We start from the raw sequence: 21,744 nt of genomic DNA, 5'->3' as shown, positions 1-21,744 counted from the left end.
AGTAAATGGATTTGTATCTCTCTATATTTCTAACACCCCCCATCTTTCCTCTTCTGATGCCTTCATTCCCCCTTGTTTTCTTCCAAAAACCATTCCCATCATTGTGGAAAGCCTCCAGACCAACATATGGTGGAAGGACTGGGAGGTGTGCGACATTCCCATGTAACGCTTGTGATTTGATTGTGAGCAACTCTGTAGTGTTTCACACATTGACAGTGGTCCCCACCACCACCTCCTTCTTTTGTTTTCCTCCTTACTTATTTTCCATTATGTTCCTCTTCCCATTTTCCCGTTTCTTCCCTCGTTTGATGGTTTGTCTTATTCTCACTTGTGTTTTTTGTTCTCTGTGTTTATTATGTGCTGGGCTGATGGCTTTGATGTTCCACCAGTGCTTGCACTTCTGGTTCAATAGGAGAACAGGGCCCCACCATGAGTGCACTCCTTAAGTGAAAGCTGGAAGAGAACTTTGAAATAAACTTCTGGAAATTGGACCCAAATGGAAAATCCTGCATAAACATCTTTGGGAAATTTACAATGATGATGTCTGTGCCCTCCAACCTTCTTGAGTTGGAATTAAAGCTGCAGATACTGTAAAAATGAGGCACTCAGCAGCTCCTATGTACCTGTGGTTGAGCAAGCACTGTGGCAGACCTTCCATTCACCCCACGCACTTCCTAACAAACCAATCCTGCTGGCTTTGCTGTGACTCATGGGTGTGCTTTGACACCGATGCAGGTTTGTAGAAAATCCCATTATTCCCTGCTGACTAATACAACAAAACTCGTCATCAGCTTCTCATCAACACATCTTGGTGTCTGTGCTTTGGGTAATATTTTGACCTTTGACATTGTCTTTCTTCTTTAATGCTTTTGGAGACACAAGTAAGTGCAACCAAACACATGTGGGTTTGTCCTTACGTGCACACCAGAGCAGGTACCAAAGGCACAGTGAAGATCTTTCCACCAGCTTCCTGACATCTTCCTTTTTCCCTAGGTGTTCTGGGATTCCTTCTCCACTGGTGGATCTTAGACATGTTTGTGTTAAAAATAATGGTGACATGATGTGGGAGTTTAGCTTCTGTGATCAGGACTGGACTTCTGTGACTTGCAGGATGAGGTGTGATGTGTGTGTTGTGAGGTCTGAGACCTCCTGGGGTTGGGACAGTGAAAAACAGTGGAGCAGACTAGACCCAAGGCAGCTTTTGGCTCCTTTCTTCCTGGCTGCCAGGGCTCTCGACAGACAGAAAGGTTTGGACAGAGGTCTGCTGCCCATTGGGTCTCTCTCCTCAAGCCCTCATGCCTGGCAGGAGGGAAGGGATGGGTGGAGGTGGCGGAAGAGAGGTTCTGCCAACCTCCCCATCACTGGAATTCACTCCAGTACCAGTAGCACTGCACTGGTCTGAAGCAGTATTTGCACAATTAGGAAGAGAGCCTGGAAGAGTGAAGAATTTGGTCCCTTTTCCAGACTTCCAGAGGCAGAGCTGCCTTTTAGCAAGGTGAAATCAAACTGCAGCTGCTGAGCCCCCCGTGGGAGGAGGGTTTGCCCACATCTGGAGGCGTTTGCTGCTCAGGTTTGTTGCTGACTCCCCACCAGCAATTGAGACAGTATAATAGAGGCTTCTTTTGCAGATCTGACTCACATCTGTTCTCTGAACAGAATAAATTTTTACTGCAAAAAGCTGTTGCTGAGGAGTCTCATCCTCTTGAACATTTCTATGCAATGTCTGGGCAGTGATTTGATTTCCTATGCAAACCAGGATGGTTTTGACATGAGCTGAGTGTGCATTTTCTTCTCTGTGGGTGTATAAAGAGCATTTCCCCAGCAAAATCCCTTGTTTTGATTAAAGTAATGACTAGACCCCAATATATACAATATATTGCAATATATACAGGTCGCAGCCATCCCAGAGCATCGATACAGCCCCTCTGAAGTGCAAAGATATCTGAAGGTCTCATTTCCTTGGTATAGAAGTCATTAGAAATTTGTTTTTTATATAAAACCCAAAGAGATAAAGTGGAAAAATGGCTTTTAGGGACACACAGGTGCAGTGGGCTCCCTTTCCCTGTTTGAATATTTATCTAGGTTCAGGATGCCTTTGTACCACTCTGTTTCTGCCCCCTGTGAGTGCTGGTGCTGTAATTACACTGAAAGATAAATGGTCTAATTTCTGTGCACAGATGGAATTTGAACTGCAATCTACTAATCTAAAAGAGCTTTTAACAGGTGCACAAAATCCCTGTGCTTTTTTCTCCCTTAGGTTGCTCAGACAGCATAAATTACTGTGAGCCTGTAATGTCAGTAAGAACCAGGATCATCAAAACCACAGACACCAGTTCTGAAAGAGCAAGACTTATTAAAAAATCTTTTGAGATGCAGAGGGTTGTTTTTTTTTCCTTCCATATTCTTTTTTTTGATTATTTAAAAAAAAAAATCAGTAAGACACTAAAGATAAAATATTGGAGCTATTTTTATATTAATAAATTTAAAAATAATAAAGAAAACTATCAAGTTGAGTCATTTTCTTGTGCATTTGTGCTCTAACAAATTTATGATACAAGCAGTGCACAAGCAGAATGAAATTGTAATTCCATTTTCAGTTCACTGAGGAGAGGTAATTAAATAGATATCCTTTATTTTTTAAAGTAGATCAGCATTTATCTAAAATATATACTGGAGTTGGGGACTAATTTAAATGTCCATAGGTAGTGACACACAGCAAAGTGAGTATGTTGTATTTTTCCAATAGTAAGTATTAAAGAACAACGAGATGTTGAATTTTCATATGAATCCAAATCCTGACATTGCAGTGGCTGATGAAATTCAAAATGATGCATTTGAGAGCTTGAGGATTTTGTACTGCAGTGTATTGTTTATTTCTGAGAGCATCCATAGGTGTCGGTCACTGCTGAGACATGGGAAGTGCCGTGGTCCTAAAGCATTCTCTAGAATAAAACTTTTGCTAACTAACAGCTTTCCTGTAGGGTTCCAGTAGGGATAGTCAGGTATTCAATCTGAAGATAATAAATATGCACTAAATGCAACGTGTGGTGTTCAGTGAACATCCTTGATCTGAGAAGGTGGTGTCTGTGATGGTCTAAATTGCTAAATTACAGAAATTTCAGTAGCAAGTTTCTGAACGTGAGGATGTGAGGCACAGACAGTATTATCTTTGGTTTCCACCACATTCAAAATCCAGAGTTGGTAACTAATAGACCTTATGTGAAATATTATGAAAAAACCCAGCAGTTTTCTGAGAAACTGCAATATCAAAAGATCTAATACATAAAACCAAAATCACATTACGAAATAATATTGGAAGAGGCTGCACCAGTCCCTGTGATTGGCATTTCTGGGATGCCCCAGCTCACAGGGAGAGCACCCAGCATCTCCCTGGGGAGCTCAGGCAGAGATGGAGCTCAGAAAGAAGAGAAGGAGCTTAAAGCATCCGAGCAGCAGCTCCCAGGGCCACTGGTAAAGCAAATTTAAACACTAGTGATGCATTCAGCTGAGAGAAAATTGTTTTATTGAACCAGAGATAAAACATTCTGCTTTGTGCATGCCTGTCTTCCAAATGGAAAATCAAAACAGGGAGAGAGCTGCTCCAAGTTTGTCAACAGAAAATAGGATTTCAGTGGAAAGGTTTTTTTGCATTTTCTGTCGAAACTTGTATTTTAACCAGAAATTCCATTTGCTCTGTGATCAGAACATATTCTTTCATAGCCACAGTCTAATGTGTAGGTATTATTAACATCAAAGGATTATGTTCATAGCCAGCTTTCACTCACTGTTTACTAAAGAACAATTTTAAGGATTGCATTTATGTGGCTGATTAAACCAGTAGGTCTGGGAAGCAAAATACCATTAACTGTTTTAAAAGGTTATGATAATAAAATCTTCAATCATTAAGGAATACCCTAAGATTAGAAAATAACTAAAAGTATGCTTTCCTTTCTTGAACAATCCACACAGTGGTTGCATTTTATTTATGCCAGTATTAGTCACTGTGTCATTAATATGAATTTTATTTGATTCTGCATGGATGGTATGGTTTTCCTTTTAGCCACAGGCAGTTGTTTGGCTGCTGGCTTCTCTAATCCCAGCCAAACCAGTGGAGCTGCTTAGAGAAGCACATTGGCAGTAGTAACTATGACAGCATTTCAAGCTGAGAGGATCTGAAAACTGAGTATATTGCCTGCACCCTTCAAGGAGTCTGAAACATTCTGTAGACAGAAAATAGAGGTGGGAAGTAATCATGAAGTGAATTAGCATTAATCTTTGTACCATGGCTGTAAGTCAGAAGTGATGATTACAGCTTGCTTAATGGATTCCAAAGGGGTTTATGAAGTAAACAGGGAACAGGATTTCAGATAAGGAGTTGGCTTCATAAGTAGATAGTTTTCTCTTGTGGCAAAAAATATTTGTTATCACAAAGGTTCATTTTTTTTTTATCAGTTTGGACAAGTCCTGCTCTGCTGCATCCTGTGGTGCTTGCACTGCAGATGGGTCGTGTCTGCACTGATAATTGACTGGACCAGAGGCTGGAGGATGTGGAGGAAATGGTTTTGCCCTGGTTATTTTTTTCCCTCTCTTCTGCAGTTGTTCATGTAGTTTGTGGGCACAGTGTCCTCACGGGCAGCTGTAGTGAAGCTGTGAGGTGACATTCCTGTTGTGCCAGCCCTGAGTTTAAAAGCTCTCCCCTGCAAGCAGCACGAGAGAAGCTGTCACACGTGTCCACGTGCAGTTCCTGGGGGAACTTGCAAAAAGTGAATCAGATAGATTTATTTGGACAAGCAGGTGACCCATTCTCTCCCATTGCTGCTGCTTGGGCTCTAGAAACTCTAAAACACCATCCCCAGAGGGACCAACCTGCTCGGTTGCTTCACTTCCCTTTCCTACAACTGACTTGATGTGCACTGGCACTTGCTTCTGCTGCTCTTCACTGGTTTGAATCTGACCAGGAGTTTGCAGGCAGGTTTCCTGCTTCCTCATGGTGTTTTTACTGTGTTTCAGGTTTTCTGATTTTTTTCTTTCTTTTTTTCTGATGTCTCCTCATGTAGAAAGAAGGGAGGATGCCGTTTGTACCTCTGATAGTGACCAGAGCCAGGGGGTGGCTGTGTCCTGTAGTCTGGCAGTCACCTCACTGCTTGTGTCAGTGTTAAGGCTGCATCACTTTTTCTAGGTGCTGAGAAACTGGAGTCTGTAATGTCAGTGTCTGTGTTAAGGAAGGGATTTTGGCAAAATAGGTGTAGTTAATACAGGTGTTACCTGGTTTGTCCAGGTTCTCAGTGGTGTCTGTGCCTGGCAGCACTTCCCAGTTAGCCATGAGTGAATTACAGTGGAAGCTTTAGCCCCTCAGAGATAATTTAAAGGCTGATTTATATTCTTGGAGTAAACAAAACAAAACTGGAAAAGTGATACCTTTGTGTCAGAACCAGCAGGTTCTGAGTGTTTCCTCTGCCCTGCACGAGGAGCACCAGCCCTGCATCCTCAACCTTTCTCCTCACCACATCCAATCCTATTTAGGTGTTTTTCCTTTTATCTTGGCTTTGATGGGCTCAGCACAGGCACTGATGGGGAGGGGCTGTCTCTGTGGAAGTTGCCTGTTGATTTATTGTGTGCTTTATGTTGGATACTCCTGCAGGGAGATTGGGGCTCCGTGTCCTACCCCTGCTTGGTGCCTGTCCCATGGAAACAGCACAGGATGGGGCACAGGGAGCACAAGGCTGTGTTCTGCTCTGTGCTCTTGGCTTGGAGATAAATGGAAGGCTTCGGTCAGCATAAGGGCCCTTTCCCAACTCTAACTGGGTATTACTCATTCTCCCTGCAGTGCTGACAGCTCCCTCTGGCTGTTCAAAGCACAAACCAGCAGCTGGTCCCAGGCTACCAAGGGGTAGGTCTGGGCTTTGCACGTTACTCAGTTCCTTCTAAAACCAGGGGGATCAGCTCATGACAGCAGCTCAGGCTTTTGTAATGCTGAACCAAAAAAAAAAAAAATGATGGTTTCTTGTCCAACCTGGTGAGGGGGGTGCAGCCTGGAACAGGAGGGACCCCTCAGGGGTGGGAAGGGGCTGGTGGCAGGGTGCCAGGTCCAATCCTCAGGGAGGATCCTCAGTTCCATTCCCCCTCGCTCCTCCTGCCAAACACACATCTCCTGCTCGCTGCTGCTCTGCTCATCCAGAGGTTTCCAGGTGGGAAGGAGGACGCTGCTGTTCCTTGTGGGCTGCAGGAAAGCTCTGGCTGTGCGAGAGGGGTTTTTGTGTGTAGAAACTTGAACCCTCCAGACCATCCCTGAGGTTTCCAAGGGGGGATGGGAGTGTTTTAGAAATCAAGATAACTCCTTTCCAGAGGGCCTGTTCCATAGTGCCTAACATCTGTGGGAGCAAACTAACACTGATGATCCTGCTGGCTTTCCCTGCTCATGTCCCCTGCCAGCCATTCTCTCTCCATCCCCTACAATCTCTTTGGCTCAGCTAATCCCTGATCCCCATCTCCGATATAAAACGAAAATTCCTTTTTTTAACTTTTTGCTGTTGTTGTTGCTTTTTAGGGACTTGTTGCGAAGTAGCATGCTCACTTTTCCCCTTCTTCCCCTCCTCAGCAAGCAGCAGAACTCCTCCAAATCCAAGTCTGTCTGGGAGCAGAGGACCAGCCAGATCCGGATGCACAACTTCCGCGCCAGCTGCGAGGCGCTGTACAACGAGCTGGACCCCGAGGAGCGGGTGCGCTACGCAACCACCCTGCACATCAGGCCAGACATGAAAACCCATTTGGATCGGCCCCTGGTGGTGGAGCCCCGGGGCGAGGGGAGGAACAACATCAGCAAGCTGAGCCCCGGGGATGTGCAGGACGGGGAGCAGCCCAAAGGCAGCGCTGCCGACGGGGCGGAAGCTCCACGGAAGCATCACCGGCACCGGGATAAGGAGAAACCGGGAGAGCAGGAGAAGGGCGATGGGACCAAAGAGGAGAACGGGGAACCCGGAGTCGGCAATAAGGAGGAGAGGCACCGGCAGCACCGCAGCCGCAGCAAGGAGGTGGAAGGAGGGAGTAAGGAAGGGAAAAGCGACCGTAGCCGGGGGCAGGAAGGGGGGAAGAGGCACCACCGACGGGGGTCTGTGGAGGAAGGGGCCGAGAAGGAGCACCGCAGGCACCGCGCTCACCGGCACGCTGCCGAGCGGCAAGGCAAGGAGGGCAACGGCACCGCCAACGGCGCCAGGAGCGAGCGGCGCTCCCGACACCGGGGAGGGTCCAGGTCTGGGAACAGGGAAGGAGAACCCGGGTCCAAGGGCGAGAACGGAGAAGAACCTCACAGGAGGCACAGGTTCAGGAACAGGGCCCTGTCGACCTACGAGTCGGTGGAGAAGGAGAACGGGGAGAAGGACGGGGAGGCTGGCGAGAAGGAGCACCGGAACCACCAGCCCAAGTGAGTGGTTGGACTCGTCCCGGGGACAGTGTGGGGGGTGTGGGACCCAGGACACCTTTCAGGAAATTGTTTGTTCTCCTCTCCATGACATCCCTTGCTGTTCTTGCACTCACACCACAACCCCCAGGTCCACTGTGCTTAATTCACTACCAACAGCCTCCCAGAGATGATTTTGGTCTGTGGTGGCCCACAGAATAACTTAGGCTGAAGGGAGGAAATATCCCTGCTGTAAATACCAACAGACCCTCTAGGAGATGATGTGGAACAGGGAATTTTACAGCCCCTGAAGGAAGTTTCTGAGGGACATCTTTTTAAGTGGCATCCAGTCTTGCTTATCCCCCCTTGGGTTTCTCCTTTTTTCAGCCTCTCAGCTGCATCACCAGTTGTTACAGCACGTGGCTTCTTCCATTAAGAACGCTGATGTACCCCACTTGGTTTAATTCTTAGAGAAGTCAAGTGAGAAAAAAAATAGTGCTCGTGAAGCATTAAGAGGAGTTAATAAAGAAGGATAGATTGCCTTTTCAGCATTATTAGTCTGATGGAAAAGAGATCTCAGAGGGATTTTTTAGAATAGAGTTCATGTCACCTTGGAGAGCTGTGAGTGGCACTGAGATAATAATTTTCCTGTCTATATTATCTTCCTTTCAGGTGGATCTCAAAACATTTTGCATGCTCTGTGGTTTGATCATGGGCCCAGGTTTGCTTTCCTCCCCACTGAAAGGCAGCCCCTGCTGCAGAGGAGTGCAGGAGCTCTTTAGCTGCTTACAGCAAGATGACAGAGTGGTGTAGGGCTGGAAAACACATCACCAAATTTAAATAAGGCCTCAGGAGAACCTTAAGAAACATAAATCAGACCCCGTTCAGACAGCAGCTGGTGCTGGAAAGCTCATGGCACTGTTACATGCAAGTTCCATGTGTCCTTGCTTCTGAACCTCAGTTCCAAGTCTCATTAAAGTGGATAAATTGATATTTGGTGGCACAGTTTTTCTTAATTCTGTGTTTGGATGTGGGAAAAGAGGAAAAGGTCCCATTCTATGTTCTCTTAAGTTGTCCTGAAGTCTGTCACTCTTCTTTCCATGAAAGAAAGAGCCTGTAAAACCTAGCAAGAGGTTCTGGATGTTCTCTGAATCCTTCTGGGGCCATATTATTTAATAAAATCTGTTTTTATTACCTTAGGGAGAATCAGTTTGAGATTGAGGCTAGTGGCAGTGTGAGTGTCCCTGTGCACACCCTTCCCAGCACCTATCTGCAGAAAGTGCCAGAGCAGCCAGAGGATGCTGACAACCAGAAGAATGTGACACGGATGATCCAGCCACCTCTGGACAAAACCACCACTGTGAACATCCCTGTCACCATCACTGCCCCACCAGGGGAAACCACTGTCATACCAAGTGAGTCCCGTTCTCCTCCTGATTTTTTGCCGTGAAATTGCCAGAAATTTGACTGTGTTGCAATACTCAGTCCCTGTCAATCACAATTTATCAGCCTCTCTCTTTCCCAGCCATTTCCTGTGTATCTGGCTTGAGATAAAATAAGAACTTTATTGAATGTGTCACTCACTCAAAATGAAATGTCATTTTGTTGCAAAATAAAATAAAAAGTAATAAAACCCCTGTACCTAAGACACTAGAAGTGGGTGGAGTTTTTGGATTCTAAGTCCTGTGAATTAATAGATAAGTGTAAATGTACTGCTAAGAAGAGAATTTGCAGCATAAAATGTTTTCCAGTTCATATAATGGAAATTATTGTAAGTAAATTATCCTATAAACCCCTGCAAATAAATTTAGGATGGAAACTAGAGAGAATGTGTTTGTAGCCTTTGGGAGTGTAACTCAGAACAATCTTCTAGAAGGGGATCATGTAAGTTAAAAACCTGATGAGAGATGGAGCTTGACACCTTGAAGCATGGGGAGCTCTGCCAAAGCTGTGCTGGCACAGAGTTTAGGGGGTCCAGGGATTCTCTCCTGAGTCTCTGTTCCTGGTGCTGGGAAGTTCAGCAGCCTGAAAAATTATTAAAAAATATTAAATTTCTGAAAGCTCACCTATGAGTTTGCTCTCTTGAACGTTCCAAATCCAGTTGTGCTGCTGATCTATGGGAGAGGATACAGAATTATGTGGCTGGTTAGACTTGCTCTTTTTTTTTTTTTTTTTCTTCCCAAGAATCCCCAGCTGATCCTCTCTCCCTAATAATTTCTGGTGTTTGAACCAGGATTTCCATCCCCAGTTTGGCTGCTCTTCTATAAATACGTGTTAAGGTTTCTTTGCTGTACCAGGCTGTGGAAAGGAGCTGTGACAGTAACCAAATGATTGCTCATCACCTTTAATCAACACCTCCCAGGGCTCTTTGCTGAAGATACATTTTTAACTCTCTTGTTTCCCTTTCCTTAAATTCCCATTTACAGTGAACAACGTTGAATTTGAAAGTAAAACAGAGGAGAAGAAAGACGTCGATGACTTGACAAAAAATGGGCCTAAACCAATCTTGCCTTACAGCTCCATGTTTATCCTCAGCCCCACAAACCCGTAAGTCCTCTGACTCTTCTGACACCACCTGTGGGTTCCAGGGGCTCTGGGTGTGGGTATTCACAGCAGTAACAGGGTTTGAGCTTCATCTCTGCCACTCAGACACTTTGGGAAACTGAGTCAGAGCTTGTGTAGGCTGCAGAGCAGATGCTGCCTTTCAGCTGAGCTTTCCTGGGGGGGTAAATTGCCAAGAGGAGGACAAAGTGACCCTTCCAAACTGCCCTGTGGATGGCAATTGTTTGCGTGGCTGTGGGAGCAGGGACTGTGCTGGGAGCAGACATTCTCAGCAGAAGCAGACTGGGAGCTGATCTTGATGCTGGCCAATCCTGGGCAGGTTCCTCAGCTGGAATTTCTGCCCTTTTCTTCTTCATACCCTCACATCACTGAAAACTTTGTTCTTCTGGGAAAAACATGAATATTTTTCATTTGCCAAGGCAGAGAGTACAGCCTGTGGGATCTGTTGGGATTACAGCATTTCTGCTTCAGACATCTCTACCTCCTGGGGAGCTTTGTACTCAAAGCCTGTAAATACTGAATATGTTGTTCTGAAGGGCTGCAGGACTAGACAAGAGCAGCAGGGTTGTAATAATCATTACATGAAGGCTTCTGAGTCACTGTAAGCAGTAACTGAGGGCAACGGAGGGTGTTGGTGACTTCTGCCAACCCAGGGATCTGCTGGCAGCAGATGTGATCATTTCTCTGGCTCAGGTGGAGTTGGGCAGCTCCTTGCTCTTGCTCATGGAGGTTTTACTCTGCATGTTCAGATTCCTTCAGCACTGCCAGGGATGGGGCAGCCACAGCTTCTGGGGGCACCCTGGGGCTCAGCACCCTCACACCAAAGAATTTCTTCCTCATGTCCAGCTTCAGTCTCCCCTCTGTCAGGTTAAAGCCATTCCCCTCATCCCATCCCTCCAGGCCCTTGTCCAAAGTCTCTTCCCAGTTTACTGGAAGGTGTTGTTGCTTGTCTCTTGCTAATCTGCTACTGACTTCTCCCAGGTCCAGTCCCTCTGGGGATGCATGACCCAGGCACTGCTGGTGGGCAAAACAGATTTGAGAAGCATGAATGCAAAGTATTTCTCTACAAGTGCCACCACCTCCTTAAAGCAGATTTGCATTTAAAATGATTTCTGGAGCACCACTGGCAGTTTACAAATGCTTCCACATCTTGCTGCTGGTTATGAATGATGAAGATCTAAAAATAGGGACTTGTTATTTTTCAATGAATTGAGTCTGATGTTATTACAGATGTTATTGAAAATGTTGCCTTTCACTTGCATGGATTTATGGAGCACAGAGATGATAATCATCATCTGTCAGTTTGATGACCAGAGTTCAGGGATTCACAAAAGCACTTTTCTTCACCTTATCTTGTATCAAATCTGTTTCCTTGGTATTTGGTACTCTTTCATTCTGAGTCCATTAGCAATCCAGAGAAAAGAAGATATATAAGTAGATGGAAAAGATGCATTTTAATTCTAGTGGTTGAGAGAAAATGTGATCTAGTATCTGAATTGCATTCTCAGATAACAAAGTTGTTTGCAATTTACACAAATAAATCGATTGTCAGGCAGAACCCAAGTCCTTTATTCAGCTGACAAATACAGTGCAGGTGTGGAGTGCCCTGTGGAGCTGAGTGTTTGTGAGTGTTGAGTGTTTGGTCAGGTAAGTTATTGGCTGAAATTTGTGAACAGTTTCACATTGCTTAGAATTTGAAGCACTTGTCACTTTTCTTGGCCACAATTTAGGAGGAAGGAGATAGGGTCAAAGTAATCAAATACATTACTGTGAAGTATTTGTGCAGCTTACAGAGCACATCTTAGAATGGAGTGCAGACGGGGGTAGTTGGCAAGGGACTCGTAGAAGTAATACTCATAGTTACAGAGCCAGTTTGAGCTAAGAGTCTCAAAGTTCATAGCCTGTATCTCAATTTTGAAGGGATTAGTTGATATTAAAAGGATTTCAAACCTAGCTTGAAACTTAGAGGACTTTAGCCTGTGGGTTCAAAGTGGAAAGGATGGGGGAATATGTAAACAGAATTTGCAGAGCTGAGTCTGAGTGCTGGGAAGCTCTCAGTGCCCTTCTGACAGATGGATGGAAGTCCCTGCTTTGCAGAGGGGGTGGGGAGCAGTGCAGGGGTGCTCGGTGCCTTCACATCTCCCCACAGACCTGTTGGTGTTCCAAACCATTGATCTTGGGCTTTGTTCCCTCACCATGGTTGTAGCAGGAGCCCTAAGGGTGCTGTTTTCCCTCTGCTGGTTGGTCACAGCCTTCTCCTGACCTGCAGCCCCTGAGTTGCCCTCCCTCCTCTTCTCTGGGTTGCAGGATCCGGCGCCTCTTCCACTACATCGTCAACCTGCGCTACTTCGAGATGGTGATCCTCATCGTCATAGCCCTCAGCAGCATTGCCCTGGCTGCAGAAGACCCTGTCCAAGCTGAGTCCCCAAGGAATGATGTGAGTACAAACCCACACAGCCACAGCCCACTTGTTCTGCCTCTCCCAGCAGTTCCTGTGTGACGTGCCTGCTCCCAAGGAATGACTCGGGGCACTGGGAAGGGCCAGCCCGGAGCTTCCTTTGGCTGCACACCCACAGCAGTTTGTGCCACTGACAAAGTGCTCACAGTTCCTGTCCCTTTTTGCTGTTTCAGCCAGACCTGAGTTTGAGAACCTGGGCAGTCATTGATGGTTTGGGTGATGTGCTTTACCTGGAGGAGAGCTGACACATCACTCAGCAGTGGGAAGGGCTCTTCAGCCCCAAGCCAGGGCTGACCCTGTCCTGAGATCCCTGCTCCACCCTTCATGTATGGAAGGGTGCTGGTGGGAGCAGAAGCAGGAGGGGGACACCTCTTCTGTGACAGCACAGAGCCCTGGAGCATTCATGAAGCAGAGATCTGAGTGTCTTTTCAAGCCTGTTCACAGGAGGACATTGGCACAGAAGTTGGTGACAGTCACATGGACAATGCAGATACCAGGGGCTACAGAACTGAACTTTAAGTGTAGAAGTTGCCAGATGCAGTTGCCTAATTTTGGACGTGTAGATACTCACAGTATGCAGATATCATCTGATGTTTATACTGACTTAATGCCCATTCCCTGGGTATAATCATGTGGATCTGATGTGGATGGGAATCCACAGAATTATGTTAACATTTCAGAGCTCTATAGGTCTTGGAATGGACTGGTATTGCTTTTACCAGGATGTGTACTGAGGAGCTGGTGTCCATCCACCCCTTAAACAGATGAAGGAGCTGATTTGCTTCAGAACATGAGAGAGCAGGAACTGCCTGGCCTCCTGCTCCTGAATCTGGTCACTGATTTTTTTCCAGAGGAGGATCCACCAGTCCCTGTACTGGTAATGAGCTGAAGTAGCTGTGAGCAACCTCTCCTCCTCCTCCTCCTTCACAGCTGTGGAGTCAGCTTTGCTAAAGGGATTTCACCACTCTCACACTATCCCGAGCTCTTTAATAACACTGCCATCAGGGAGAGCCAGGCTGCTACACAGACACTGCAGATAAGCTCTTTAGAAAAGGATATTCAGATATTTCAATTTGCAGTCCCTGTTTTGCCTGCTTAGTGCAGCCAAGCTCCAGCAGCCCCCGTGCTGCAGTCTGGCAAGGGCTGGGAAAAACACTGCTGTTTAAATCAGATGATTTGAGTTTGTGCTTCCCTTGAGATGAGATTTATCCACTGTAGCAAATAGCCCATTGCTAGAACAGGCCTGTTTATTTTTTTTTTTTAATCTGCAGTTTATTTTAGTGCTTGCTCTCCCCTAACACCCGTTTCTCTTTTCAATTTAGGCTCTGAAATACTTGGATTATATATTTACAGGTGTCTTTACCTTTGAGATGGTGATCAAGGTAAGGATTCTTCCAAGCAAAAAGGTTCAGATTTACACTCTTTCTGGGAAGCTGGAGAAAGAGGGTGGAGTGTGAGACATCCCTTAGGGCCTGGGGAGGTGGTGATGCTTCAGCTGAGGAACAGGCAGTGCACAAGAGATGCCTTTCTGTAGCAGCCCTCTTGATTTCTTTAATCTCATATTTTATGGAGGAAAATAAGGACAGCTTTAGTAGCTGTGGTTGTGTAAGAGGATAAGAAACGTGGCTGCCTGATGCAGAAATATCTGTGTGTGGCTAAGGACCAAGAGACTTTACTGAGACACAGCTGATTCTCCTCTTTTCCTTTAATGCTGATCAGGATTATTAATAGAAATTGATTCATGGTCTGCCCTGTTTCAAAAAGTTGAGGATTTCTTTTGCTACTTTACTCACAGCAGAGTGATAAGTTTTGCTAAGAATGTGGGACAATAACTTTTCAGAAAGCACAGCTCTAGGAAACTCAGAATTTATTCCTGGAGTAATGAGGGAGTTTTTACTGTCAGAGCAAGATGCAAAAGGAGATGCAGAAAGGAGAAACAGATTTTTTCCTTGTTTGGTTAATAGAAGGATTTGAAACTATGTGAGGCAAGCAACCTTACCTAGGCTCTCAGAAGCTCTCAAAATCAAATAGAATGTCTGGCATGCACTTGGAAACTCAGTTTGGGAAGATCTTTAGCAGCCCCATAAGGAGAGACTCAGCCATCCAGGCTGCTGTACAGAGCAGCAGCTGCCAGGAAGGGCTCTGCAGCAGGAGAATTTCTTTTTTGCATTTTGCTGTGGGTCTTTTCCATCCTTTCTCTGTGTTTTACTGTGTAATATCTGATGCCTGTCGTTCATTCCTACTGATCTGGTAGGGTTGGGGTAGAATTAAATTAAACTCTTTGGGCGCCTCACACAGAGACTGGGGAGGGGGAAATCAATAACTGAATGCATGTCTGTGCTGAGTCCTCTGCAGCAGGAAGTAGTCTCATCAGTTGTGCTTTTAATTGTGTTTTATTGACTCCAGCTTTAGGTTTGGGAGAGCTCTGTGTGCCTGTTAGAGACTGAGTGTCTCAATGATGCCCTGAGGAAGACTTTGTGAAGGGTCTTTTGCTCAAGGACATTCCCCTGTGCCTCAGGGGTGTTGATTTGGTACTTCATTTTATTCAAACTCTTTCTTTTGATGTGCTTTCTCTAAAGATGATTGACTTGGGGCTGTTACTTCATCCTGGCTCTTATTTTCGTGACCTGTGGAATATCCTGGACTTCATTGTGGTCAGTGGGGCCTTGGTGGCATTTGCCTTCTCGTAAGTACATTTTCTTGGACATCCCAATCTCTAGGAAATAAGGTGCATAGGAGGCAGGAACCTGGCACAGAGCTAGTGGAAGCATAGTATTTGTGGCTCCATTTCTCAGTGAAATGTTCAGTTTCTGCCCTTTAACATCTTGTAGCTGGGAGGAATTAAAAAACCCAAACCTCTATTTGTGTTTCAGAATCTCTTGAAAGTTCTCCTAGCTTTAGGGTGGTTTCATTTGTTCTTCATTCAAACACTGAACCAAGATTTTTGTGAGCCCCTGGCCAACTTCTTTCCAAGGACACATTATAACATTTTTTGGCAGTCCTGTGTCTTCAGGCACTTGTTTTAAAAATTGTTCTTCCTATGAAAACACAGTCAATGAAATCAGCTGATGGCTGAGTGAACTCTTTACAAAACATTACTTCCCAAGTCATGGATATTTCTGGTTCATGTACCTTTGGTATTTCTCTCTCCTCCTCTCCTGTTCAGGGTCCTTAATGTTTCCAGGGAGTTTCACTTCTAATTTCCTCCCTCCCTCAATCACAGCTCTCTACTTATGACATGAAATAATGTCCCATGTGCTTCTTTCGTGGAATGGAGGAATTTGAGCAACAGACGCAGAGGAATTGCTTTTAAAAAATGAAGATTAGCTTCTAGTCTGAGCATTTTTCTCAGAAGAGAGGAGAAAGGAAAAGCAATGAAGATTCTGCAGAACTTGAGGAGCTCAGAGTTGGATGAGGGAAAGAAATTTTCCACAGCCATAAAAACTGTGTTAGAGTTGTTTTCCTGCAAAATTTGAGGAGGTGACCTGGAAACAGGCTACAGGACCTGGCCAGTTGAATCCCCTGCTAAATTAGCCTTGAGTATTTACAGCAACCATTTAGCAGCTTGGGCCCAAACTGCACTCACCTCTTTGTTGAGCTGCTGATGAGAGAAGGCAAAGAAATTAGCAGTGTTTTACTGGCTAATGAGAAAAACCATTCAGCTTTGCAAGTGTGTCCTGTGTGTTCAGCCTGACAGTAACTTTTGGGCAGACAGACAGAGCCATTGCCCCTCTGATGAGAAATGCTGCCATGGCCCTTGCAGCTTAAAAAATTACTGGGACCTTTCTGGTGAAGTTGTCCCAGAATATTTCTCAGGAGTTTTTGATTTTCTGAGATGTCAAAATTCCTCTCACATAATGGCTGTGAGATGTGTATTTTAGAGCTTCTCTTCTTCACAGCAAATTCTGCATAGGAAAAAAAAAACAAAAGTCTTGGCTAATTTGATCCTGGAGTGGATGGACAGGAGGAGGGGGATTGACATTTTTTATGTGATTTTTGAGTCAGTTGAAGAGCCACACTTGGGGACATTTTGGTTTGGGCTTTTTGTGCCCAATCCTACACCAAAGAATTGTTTAGATCTTGGATCAATTCATGTCCAAAATAAGTTTTTCAGAGGGATGCTGCCTTCCCTCTTAAAAGACTTCATCACTGGAAGTTTGTTTTCCAAGGAGCTGAGTGCTCTGCTGGAACCAAGGCTGTCTTGAGATGGAATTGCTGGGCTGGCATGATGAATGCCATGCTTACCTAAAATTTGACATCCAAAACCAGGTTGCTTTTTAAGCTTGACCAGACATGTATGAAATACTTGAGCACAACATCTTTCAGAGCTGAATGTGATCAGACTGAGTTAACAGTAAGTCACCCATCATCAGTGTCACTGTAAAAAGTATCTTTAATGTGGCTGTTTTACCAGTTCCTGTGTGCAGGAACACACAACTGCCACTCCATGGGAAGGATTTAATTCCTGTGCTTGTTCTTGACTTTGCTGGTGTCCTGTAAAGGTGATGTGCATCAGCTTCTTCCTGAACACACACGTCACTGAAAACCTGGGAGAGCCAGAGCTCCCTGAAATGCTTCCAGCTGGGATATTGCAGCAGCCTGTGTTTGTTTGGGCACATGAGATGGTATCTGTCCTTGCTGAAAGGTTCAAAAAATCCCTCTCAGCCTCTCAAACCAGCTATCAGGCTGCATGTAGCTCTTGCAAAGCTATTCTTTGCTCGACTGTAATTGAAAAATAAATAATTTTTTAAAGCAAGTCCCCTGGTGAGATACAAGAAACATTAATGATGGTGATGATGATGATGATGATAAAATAATGTCTTTCATTTAGCAATGGATTCCAATGGGATTCCCTTTATTTTCCTAGAGATACATGCCACAAACATACAGACATGTTTTAGTCTTTAAGGGAATGGAAACAGAGAGGAGCTTAAAGCAAGCTAGCACATTTGTCATCCGAATTTACCAGCCCCAGGTGTAAAATCTGTTTGTTCACTAGAAATAGCCCACGTGTAGCAGCAAAGGGGGGAGGGGTTTTCCCATTTTCAACAAGAGGAAGGTGGCTGAGATGCACAGAATTTCATGTTACTATGGTAAAAGCCACCAGGATTTGTCAGGCAGTCCCAGCTCTTACCTCTCGACGTGTCAGGAGGAGGAGGAAGGTGCATTTTCCCTGCTAATCCATGGGGGATGTGTGGTTACCTGGTGCTGCTGGTTCATTCTGATGAAGGTGGAGTTGGTGGGTGTGGGACAGGGGGTGGGATCTCTGCCAGCACACGTCTGGATGTGTGTGGGGGGCACTGTATAGCCTTATGTTCCTGTTTGTCATTGACTCTGCTCTTTCTTTGTCTTCTTCTTGCTGGAATCTCTCTCTAGGAGTTTCATGGGGTAATATGTTATTCCTGTCTCTTGCTGCACTGTTATGCCTGTCCAATGTGTGTACACACACTCACCACCGTGGAACCCAACCATCTTGCACCCATTGCATTGACTCCTTTGTCCCTGTAGTGCTCATTATTCAGTGAAATGTATTTTTCCTAAACAGTCCTCATTCATCCCAGTTTTCTTTAAGCAGAGAATTGAAGCAGACTGGAAAGCCAAATAGACCAGAAAGTGTTGACCAGAGTGTCAGAAACTATACAAGCTATTTATACCAAAAAGATTTGAGGAGACCCCTTAGTGGGTAAATTGCAAATGTGTGGGTTGCAGGTCATGAAAGTCCTAATCCCTAGGTTTAAAGAAGCAGTTTGTTTTCATTCAGAGGATTGGGTGTTCTAACAGCATTATTATTTATTGTGACCAACAACAGGACAAGTGGCACTGGTTATAAACTGGAGCCGAGGAGGCTGAGGGGAGGAGACCCTCTGGCTCTCTGCAACCCCCTGAGAGGAGGTTGGAGCCAGGGGGAATTTGGGAAGAATTTCTCCCTGGAAAGGCTGCCCAGGGCAGGGCTGGAGTCCCCATCATCCCTGGAGGGGTTTCAGACCCTGGAGATGTGGTGCTGAGGGACATGGGGGTGATGGCTTTGGTAGAGTTTGATTAATGGTTGGCAGGATTAATTTGTGGTTGGACTCATGGAAAAGTCTTTTTCAACCCCAATGATTCTGTGGTTCTGTGTCTCCTGCTGCAGCCCTGGGCAGGGCAGGTGCTCACGGGGCAGGGACCCAGAGATGCAGTGACAATGCTGGAAGGGCTCCCGTGTGGTCCAGGGAACTGGGTCCTTGTTTGGTTCTCTGTCTCGGGAATCAGATCATTTAGGGCCTGGAAGAGGGGGGCTTTGTGCTTGGGCAGAGTTGCGTGACCTCATTTACTCTGCCCTGGAGGAATTCACTCTCTGGCAGGCAGCAGGGACTCCACCCTGCCCTGAATATTTGATGCCAGGACTCTGAGAGGCCCATGTTACACGAAATCAGAGCTGCTGGCAGGAGCTGCAGAAACAAGAAGCTTCCATTTAAAAGAACTATTAATTTTTAAAGGATTTTTTATTTATTAAAAGGAAAAAAAAAGGCCATGCAAAGCGCTCTTACAATATTTTGAATGTTTTAAATACGTGTGCAAGAAACTGCCCCAGAAAAACCCAGAACTGGCCAAATTCAACCAGAACTGACCTAATGCTTTTTTTTTTTTTTTTTTTTTCCTTGTGGTGTCTTTTTTTGAAGTCACTGGGCTTCTGTTTGCTGTCTGTCTTTATCCTGCTTGCTCTTCTGTAGCTCTTTGGAATTTTGTAGCTGTTACTCTGCAGCTCCCTCCGATCTGGTCCTTCCATAGCAATTAATTTTTGTTGTGAGTAAATAGTCTGGTCAAACGTGTGTTTGTTTATACACTTTTTTGACTGAATCCTCGTTCCATCTGGACCTTTTATTTTGTGGGACATCTGGCTTTGCTTTGGAGAGGTGTAAAAACCAATATTAGCAGAGGGGATTCTTAAAACCCTGAAAGCAACCCTTAAGGTTTTATTTGACAGGCTGAAATTGTCACAGAAGATTTCTTCAGTTGAGATGCAATTTGCATCACTCTAGTTCAGAGCATCAGTCTGTTGAAAAAGCTTTCTCCTGGAGCAGGAGCCTTGCTGTGACAAGAAGTAAGGATGATTTTCAGGATTCTCTGTATGACTTGGGTCATAAATCTCATTAACGTTTAATTGGTTCACGCTCTTCTTCAGCTTAGGTTCCTGAAAACCTGAAAAGAAAAAAAAAAATGAAAAAAAGAAAAGAAAAAAAAGAGTAGAATCAACCCTTGTTAGTGTCCTTTGTTCAGGCAGAAGGAATTCTGTAGGACTGGAGCTTTCTGCCCCTCAGCTCCAAGCCCTCGGTGCAGCCTCCTGTGCTGCAGACCCAGGAGAAGGATTTGCTGAGCCCTCCACCCCCTGTTCACACATCCCCAGGAGCTCTGCTGATTCTTCTTAGAAATCTGAAGTCCACAGAGGTTGTTGCTTCAGGCTTGGAGCCAGCCCTGAGCCCTGAGAAAGATCCTTCAGAGCCTGGGAAGTGTCTGTGCTCCCCTCTGGAACTTCACAGCTTTTGTTTGCCCCAAATTCCTGGCAGGGGGGTAAATAGGTGTCAAGATCTGGGATCAGGAGCACTGGAAGGCACCATACAGGAGGATTCTGGGGTTCTGCTTGACCCCAGGTGAGGTCTGCTGATTTGAAAGCAAGGATACAAAGCCAGACATGGGCCAGATCTTCAGTTGTGCTAAAACCCAGAGAGAAAGCCAATAAAAGAGATTCTGGCAGTGTCTGCATCATCCAGAGCAGATTAAAGGCTCCCTAATGAGAATCAAAAATGATTTCTATTAAATATATAATAGTTCTGCTGTGGCTTTTAATCAGGCCTGTAACTCTATGAGTATTAGCTCAACCACCTGGATTTACAGCCACGCTAGCAGTCAGCATCCACCTGAGGCTGCTGAAAATGGCCCTAAAGCATCCCTGAAAGATGAGAGAGGGAGAGGGCAGATAAATCTCCATCCTGTTCCCTCTCTCCTCCATTTCTATGTAAGTCACATACAAAGGCAACCTGTGTTTAATGTGTAAATCATTAGGATACAGCCCACAGCCCTCCCTGAATTCCTGGGGTCTCGCTGCTTCTTGCATTTCAGGACAACTGCAGTGAGTGGGGGATGGAGAAGAGAGGAGGGGAGGCAGCACTGGGTGCTCCCAGGTTCAGATCCTACTCCAGTGGTAGCATTGAGTAGAACAGTGTTAGTATGGAGTTATTAGACCTGTAGAAGTGGTTAGATTGCAAAAAGACACTTCCCAGGGCTAAGCAAGGCCAGCCAGCCATGAAGCTCTAATCTCAGGTCTCCTTCAGCAAGTGCTGGCTGTGAGCAGGGGGTGGGGAGCTTTGGTCTCTCCTACCTGCACACACCTCTCCCAGGGTTCTGTTGCTTCCCTGTTGGAGAAGAGAAATGTTTGGCAACTGGGAGAGCATAGAGTAGGTACAGCAGAGTCTGCTCAACATGTTTTTCATTCACACCTGTGTTACCTCAGTAGAGTCTCAGACCCAAACCTACAACAGTCATGGCTAAAAATCTGTTCAAGATTTTCATCCCATTTTTCACTTCATACAAAATGAAGGGGAATGTCATGGGCTTGCTGTTGGGTTGGAAGGAGAAGATGTGACTGTGATGGAGGTGGGTGGGCAGGAAACAATTGTTGTTTATTTGGGAGGTGCACGAGGGAAGGAGCTCTGTCCTTCCCCTAAAATGAACCAAAACCTCTTAATGGTAACACGAGGAATGGTCTTGAGCCTCGCACAGAGTTTTCACAGAACCTAAACCCAAGGTGTGACTTCCAGCACCTGCATGCCTGGGGAGGGAGCTGCCCTGGGCATGTAATATGCCTCCATATTACATGGTTCAGCATGGATTTGGCAGCATGATTCCCAAGAGAGACCCAAGGATGAGGGCACAGCATGGAGAGCAGGAGAGCATCTCTGGTCCCCAGGAGAGCCCTGCCTGTCCCTCACCACCAAGGCTCCCTCTGCTCACTGCCTGCTTGTCCAGAGACAACGTCCCTGCCAGGGAAGTGCCAGAAGCACACAGAGAAATGTTCTCCTGTCTGACCCAGGAGCCTGGGAGGAGGGAGAACCACGTGTGACTTTCTCACTTCTCCTGCCCAGGGTTGGGATGGATGTCCTGAGCCTCCTCTCCTGGTGGCTGCATCCCAGGGGTGCTGCTGGCCCAGCTTTGGCCACTGACAGGGAGGGGGAGGTCACCAGTTCCTGGGTGATGCTGGGTGAGTAGATGGGGAGCAAGCAAAGGCTGGGGAACAGCAGTGGCTGAATGCTGCCAGGACCATGTCCTGCTCTCAGCTTCCCTCCTGTGCAGG

General features: G+C 45.7%; 1 protein-coding gene across 5 annotated transcripts in view; it reads left to right on the top strand.

Moving 5' to 3' along the window:
* CACNA1B (calcium voltage-gated channel subunit alpha1 B) overlaps window positions 1-21,744 on the top strand; it is a 204,402-nt gene that overhangs the window by 139,553 nt on the left and 43,105 nt on the right. For all 5 annotated transcript variants that reach the window (XM_071766019.1, XM_071766018.1, XM_071766017.1 and 2 more), the window contains 6 exons: window positions 6,599-7,420; window positions 8,597-8,811; window positions 9,823-9,943; window positions 12,266-12,395; window positions 13,739-13,798; window positions 14,996-15,102. In XM_071766019.1, the coding sequence (XP_071622120.1) occupies window positions 6,599-7,420; window positions 8,597-8,811; window positions 9,823-9,943; window positions 12,266-12,395; window positions 13,739-13,798; window positions 14,996-15,102 (1,455 nt within the window). The remainder of the gene's footprint in view (window positions 1-6,598; window positions 7,421-8,596; window positions 8,812-9,822; window positions 9,944-12,265; window positions 12,396-13,738; window positions 13,799-14,995; window positions 15,103-21,744) is intronic.

This window comes from Heliangelus exortis, chromosome 22 (genome assembly GCF_036169615.1).
Source record: "Heliangelus exortis chromosome 22, bHelExo1.hap1, whole genome shotgun sequence".
NCBI lineage: Eukaryota > Metazoa > Chordata > Aves > Apodiformes > Trochilidae > Heliangelus > Heliangelus exortis.
The sequence above is the reverse complement of the archived record's forward strand: the minus strand, read 5'-3'. Positions and strand labels throughout refer to the sequence as shown.